The sequence below is a fragment of the Hyaena hyaena genome, unplaced genomic scaffold (assembly GCF_003009895.1).
Source record: "Hyaena hyaena isolate Hyena2069 unplaced genomic scaffold, ASM300989v1 scaffold_453, whole genome shotgun sequence".
Classification (NCBI taxonomy): domain Eukaryota; kingdom Metazoa; phylum Chordata; class Mammalia; order Carnivora; family Hyaenidae; genus Hyaena; species Hyaena hyaena.
Genome location: NW_024081083.1, coordinates 1,203,422 through 1,209,659, shown reverse-complemented (window position 1 = coordinate 1,209,659; position 6,238 = coordinate 1,203,422). Strand labels below are relative to the sequence as shown.

At 53.3% G+C, this 6,238-nt stretch overlaps 1 protein-coding gene across 3 annotated transcripts in view; it reads right to left on the bottom strand.

Moving 5' to 3' along the window:
* PPIC (peptidylprolyl isomerase C) overlaps positions 1-5,105 on the bottom strand; it is a 23,723-nt gene extending 18,618 nt beyond the window's left edge. For all 3 annotated transcript variants that reach the window (XR_005531965.1, XM_039253416.1, XM_039253415.1), the window contains exon 1: positions 4,908-5,105. Coding sequence is in view for 2 of the 3 variants with exons in the window: in XM_039253416.1 (XP_039109347.1) it covers positions 4,908-5,024 (117 nt within the window). In the remaining variant the exon portion in view is untranslated. The remainder of the gene's footprint in view (positions 1-4,907) is intronic.
* Between the last annotated feature and the right edge of the window lie 1,133 nt (positions 5,106-6,238).

Here is a 6,238-nt window from a genome sequence, read left to right as displayed (position 1 = left end):
AGAGGGAGGGGAGGGGGAAGGGAGGGAGGAGGAGGAGGAGAGGGAGGGGAGGGGGAAGGGAGGGAGGAGGAGGAGGAGAGGGAGGGGAGGGGGAAGGGAGGGAGGAGGAGGGAGGGAGAGGAGGTAGAGAGGGAGGGAGGGGAGGAGGAGGGGGAGGGAAGGAACAAAGGACCTAGTCAGTGGCGGCTCAGGTTAGGGTTAGGGTTAGAGCTGCCCACACGGCTGATGTAATTGATCCGCCCCCATCCTCGGGTGAAGGGCTGGCCCCATCACCGCGGATCACACACGGGAAACGTGGGGATGAGGAGGCCCAGTGATTTACCCAGGTTGCCCGGCTGGGAGCGTGAAAGCCAGCTCTGCAGTCCCAGGCCGCGCCTACCTGCACTGCAGCTCACCCTGAATATGGCACTCTCCGGGGGCAGGGAACCCCCAAGGGGCAGACATGGTGTGGGCGGACCCCCAAGGCTTGGCACAGTGTCAGCTCAAGCGGGTCCTCCACAAGTGCTAACTAGTTCAATGCCATGTGATGTTACAGAAGGACCGGGGCACACATACCTAGACAGAGGGTGCAGGGGACCCAAGGTAAACCATCTCCCTCTGCACCCCATCACCCTGAGATCATCTCTGACTATTGCATACCCTTGAGAACAGGCCCTGTTCTGGACAAGGGGTGAAGCTAGAGTCCCACAGAAAAGAAAATATATATAAGTAGCTCTAATATGATGGGAAATCAGGTTTATAACAAGATGGGTACAGATGAAATGTTACAGTTAAAGGTGGGCTTCATGGCTGAGGTGGCATCTGAATTCCATACTGCACTTAAAGAGTAAGCACCTCAGTCACTTCTTTTATCCCCTGAGGGATAAGAGGCTTAGGTCATGATCTCACAGTTCGTGGGTTAGAGCCCGCGTTGGGCTCTCTGCTGACAGCTCAGAGCCTGGAGCCTGCTTTCAGATTCTGTGTCTCCCTGTGTCTCTGACCCTCCCCTGCTCACGCTGTCTCTCTCTCTCTCTCAGAAATAAATAAAACATTAAAAACAAAATTAAAAAGAAAAGTACATGAGTTGGGACTGAGAGGAAACTGTTCTAACCCCCTCGCCCCTTTCCCCGCTCCACCACTAACTGGCCATCAAATCCTGGACAAGTTACTTCACCTCTGAGCTCCTGCTCCTCACCTGTCCCACAGATGCCCAGTCCTTTCAGGGCTGCAAGTTCACAGGAGGGTTCATCAGGTAACATGAATAACAGTAACAACTGGCATCTTAAAGTCTTTTTTTTTTTTAAAGAACTTATTTCTAACGTTTATTCATTTTTTGAGAGGGAGAGAAACAGAGCACGAATGCAGGAGGGACAGAGATAGAGGGAGACACAGAATTGGAAGCAGGCTCCAGGCTCTGAGCTGTCAGTACAGAGCCTGACATGGGACTCGAACCCACAGACCGCGAGATCATGACCTGAGCTGGAGTCTGACGCTTAACCTACTGAGCCACCCAGGCGCCCTGGCATCTTAAAGTCTTAAATCACCACTAAGCACTTGACCTGCTTTATCACATCTAATATTCGAAACACCCCCCCCCCCAGGGGGTGTAGATACTATCTCTGTCTCCATTTACAGAGAAGGAAGGAAGCTGAGCCTCACACTCGAAATGGAAATCTGGAAATCGCCTGCCCGGGGTCACCAGGTCCTGGCCACTGGGCCCCTCCATGCTGTGGAATGTGCCAGCTAGGAAGGGGCAGTGTCATTCTCTACACTCTAGGTGCCTGACCCTGCCCATAGCTCAGGGCTGCGAATGCCAGTTCCATGGAGTTTAGGACCAGTGAGGCAGAACCTCAGCTTGAGGCTCTCGGCCAGCAGCCAGGCAGCTGAGGCGATGGCTGGTGAGGGCCACTTTATGCCTGTGGGTGACAGCGCCTCACACCTCTCTTACTACAGATTCCTTTTTAAATTTTTTTTATTTTTTGTTTTTGCTTTTTTTTCTTAGTTTGTGGTCAAGTTGGTTTCCATGTAACACTCAGTGCTCATCACAAGTGCCCTCCTCCATGCTCATCACCCCCCCTTCCCTTCTCCCCTACTCCCCTCGGCACTCAGTTTGTTCTCGGCATTCAAGAGTCTCTTATGGTTTGCCTCCCTCCCTCTCCCCCACTATCTTTCCCCTTCTCCTCCCCCAAGGTCCTCTGTTCAGTTTCTCCTAATCCACCTATACGTGCCAACATATGGTATCTGTCCTTCTCTGCCTGACTTATTTCGCTCAGCATAACACCCTCAAGGTCCATCCATGTTGCTACACATGGCCAGATTTCATGGTTTCTCATTGCCATGTAGTATTCCATGGCCATGAGATATATAGATAAGTGGTATAGATAAACCACTTCTTCTTGATCCATTGGTCCGTTGATGAACACTTAGGCTAGGAATTTATCTAAGGGATACAGGAGTGCTGATGGATAGGGGCACGTGCTAATGCAGCACTCACAGCAATAGCCAAAACATGGAAAGAGCTTAAGTGTACAAATTCCTATTTTTAAATGAAGTCAGAGGAAAAGGGAAAAGACGGCCAGGGAAAACACTAGAGCTACAGCCAGTTAATCCACTTCTCCCAACTCCAGAGACAGTTTTTAATGTCTGTAGTTTCCAGTAGATTCAGTTGTTTAAAAAGCCCACTAAAGGGGCACCTGGGTGGCTCAGTCGATTAAGCGTCTGACTTCGGCTCAGGTCATAATGTTGGTTCGTGAGTTCGAGCTCTGCATCGGGCTCAGTGCTGACGGCTCCAAGCCTGGAGCCTGCTTTGCATTCTGTGTCTCCCTCTGCCTCTCCCCCTCTCATGCTCTGTCTCTCATAAATAAATAAAAAACAGGGACGCCTGGGTGGCTCAGTTGGTTAAGCGTCCGACTTCAGCTCAGGTCATGATCTCAAGGTTCATGGGTTCGAGCCCCGTGTCGGGCTCTGTGCTGACAGCTCAGAGCCTGGAGCCTGCTTCAGATTCTGTATCTCCCTCTCTCTCTGACCTTCCCCTGCTCACACTGTCTCTGTCTCTCTCTCAAAAATAAATAAAACATTAAGAAAATAAATAAAACATTAAAAATTTTTTAATAAATAAAAATAAAAAGTTCACTGAAAAAGTCATTCCACAGGGTCAAATCTATAGAAGGCTTACCTACACAATTAGCTTTTAGAATTTAATGATAAATTTGGTAGGAAAGAAAAGATTAATAATTCTGAGAGTAGCGGTACCTGGGTGGCTCAGTAGGTTAAGCGTCTGACTTTGGCTCAGGGCATGATCTCATGGCTCGTGGGTTCGAGCCCCTCATCAGCCTCTGTGCTGACAGCTCAGAGCCTGGAGCCTGCTTACAATTCTGTGCCTGCATCTCTCTCTGCCCTTCACTGGCTTGTGCTCTCGCTATCTTTCTCTCTCTCAAAAATAAACATTAAGAAAATAATTCTGAGAGTCGAGTGCATGCAAACTTCCTCAGTGACAGCACCCTAGCCTAGCAGCTAAGACTCTTCCCCTCCTCCAGCCACCAGCTTCCTCCCCTCTTGGCATGCCTTCTATAAGTTCCTGGCTACATACCTCAAACGTCCTGATTCACTTGCTCTGCACTAGTAGGTTTAAAAACTTCCCTGGCGAAGTCTGTTCCCCAATACTGCAGGTGATACACTCACACTAAGAAATTGTTTGTTGTTTATCTGAAATTCACACCTAACTGGGAAGCTTGTATCTCAGCTGGCAGTTTACTTCCTTTCCCCCACTCCCTTCCATACCATGGGCAAATCTTGTCAGTTATACTTGAAAATAATAATAATAATAATAATAATAATAATAACTGCCCCAAACATGCAGAATCGGTGCTCAAACAATCAGGCCAAGTTTCTCTCTTACACACACACACACACACACCCCGGCAGCACGGTAAGGCCTTTCTGTTCACTCTGGGGCTACATCAGACGTTGGGGTGACCTCCTTCTCCCCTCTCCCCACCACCTCGGGGTGGAGGATTTCGGGACTCTACTACCACCTCCACAGTATCATTTCCACTGGCCAACCCTGAACTTATCGTTAAAACAACTAGCAGCTGTCCCTCCTCACAGATTCCAAGACACCGCTGCCAGAGTGTTTTTCCAGAAGTGGTGATCAAAGGCACTCCCTCGCTCTCTGCACCCTCCCATTATCTTCTAGCCTGGGTAAATAGGCTGGAAAAAAAAAAAAGGCTGAAGGCGGAGAAAAGCAGTCCGTGGCAGATTTTCACTACCCCCACCCTTCCCCATAGAAATTTAAAAAGGATGGACTTGCTAGTACCATCCCCAGGTCGGGCCAAAGTCAGAAAAAGTCTAAAAGTGCACCTCCCCCTCCAGCGGGAGGACCACAGTTCCTAAACAGAGGAGGAGGCCCGTCTGTCGCTAGAGCGGTGCTCTAACGCCCGTCCGGAAACCCCGGGCAGACGCTTGCCCCGGGCTCCCCAAGGCCCGGGTGATAGCGGCGACGGCCGCCCACGGCACCCCCGCGGCGCCGAGCGCGCCTCTTCCGCCCGCCCCAATCAGCCTTCTTTTCCTCCTTCAGTTCCCGAGTCTCCGCCACGCCGAAGGAAGTACTCGCGCCGGCTCCTTCCTGGAGAAAGAGCCCACTGGTTCCGGAAGCTTCCTCCAGCCCCCCGGACAAGTCCCGTCGGACGCGACCACCGGCCCAGGGGACTCAGTTCAAATAGCTGGGCCCAGCGCCCCCACGTCTCCCCGGACAGCACCGCCCCCCGAGCGCCCGCAAGCCCCCTCCCACCCAGCCCCGCGGCCGCCTCGCGTCCCCCGCGCCCGGGAAGCCCCGTCCTCGCCTCCGCGGACGCTGAGGACCCAGTCCCCGAAGCTCCCCCGTCCCCCTGGCCCGCACGAAGGCAAGTTGCTGCCCGCCGCTCGGTCACCTTGGCCGTCACCGAGGGGCCTCGCCTGCTGACGCCCGAGGCCCCCGCAGAGGGCACGAGCGCGCCGAGCCCCACGCAGAGCGCGAGAGGTAGCAGCAGCCGGGGACCCGGGCCCATGGCAAGCGGCGGCAGTGGCGGCAGGGGCTCGGACGCCACCGCAGCCTGCGGGACCGATGGCCGGACTCCCGGGCGGCTGCGCCTGCGCGCTCCCGACTTGGGGAGTGGGGGGGATGGGATGGGGCGGCGGGGCTGGGCCGGAACCTGGGACGCGCTCCTCCCAAGTTCAGCCCGGCGACCCGCTGGGGACTGGGAGCGGCGCGCCGCGGAGGGCGCAGCCCGGGCCGACCGCCGCTCTCCGCCGGGTGCGCGCGGCGTCGGGGTCCTAGGGAGCCCGCGCTGCTCGGCCGCGGTGCCCGGGAGAGGCGCGCAGCCACGAGGCCCGAGAGCTGCGGAGTGCGGGCGGGGCATCTCCGGCCACCGACGGCGTAGACGCATGTTAAACGTGCTGCAAAGTTGAGGACTGTCCGCGCTGCGAGTCCGCGTAGCAACTTGGGCGCAGCCGGGCAGGGGTCTCTGCGGAAGGGCCCTCGTGGGTGACCGCGGGTGGCCTAGGAGACGCCCCCGCCGCGCCTGCTGGGGTCCCTCAGAGGCTTTAGCTTAAAGATTTGGACGGCTGTCAGAGCTTTGGGAGCCCTGAGAGCCGATTACACGTGACGAACGACCCTTCACCGAGATGACTCAAGTTGGAGATACACGTTTTACAAACCTAAAAATTAGGTTTAGGAAGATTATTTAATGATACGGCGAAAGCTCATTATTTCCTCTAATGGAAAACTCAGGTTGCAGAGTCACGTGGAAGTTCTGATCTCAACTGTGAAAATACATATATAAAGACTTCTTTAAAAAGGAGAGAAACGTACCAAACCCTTAACGGTAACTGAATTAGGGATTTTTGCTCTTTCTAATGTTCTGATTTCCCAGGTGTTCTGTATTAAGCATGTAAGTACTTTGTAATCAGGAAAATATTATTTTAAAACTCAGTGCTTTCTGAATTTAGGACTTCAAAGAACTTTTGAATTTTAGAGTAATAGCTCCAAAGTTAACTGCAAATTAATAATAGTATTCACTTGGTTTTCTTTTTGTGTGTGTGTTTATTTTTGAAAGAGAGAGAGAGACAGCGAGCTGGAGAGGGGCAGAGAAAGAGAAGAGAGGGAGACGCAGAATCTGAAGCAGGCTCCAGGGCTCATAGCTGTCAGCATGCATCCCATGTGGGGCTTGAACTCAGGAACCTTGAGATCAGGACTTGAGCTGAAGTCCAGCACTTAAGTGAC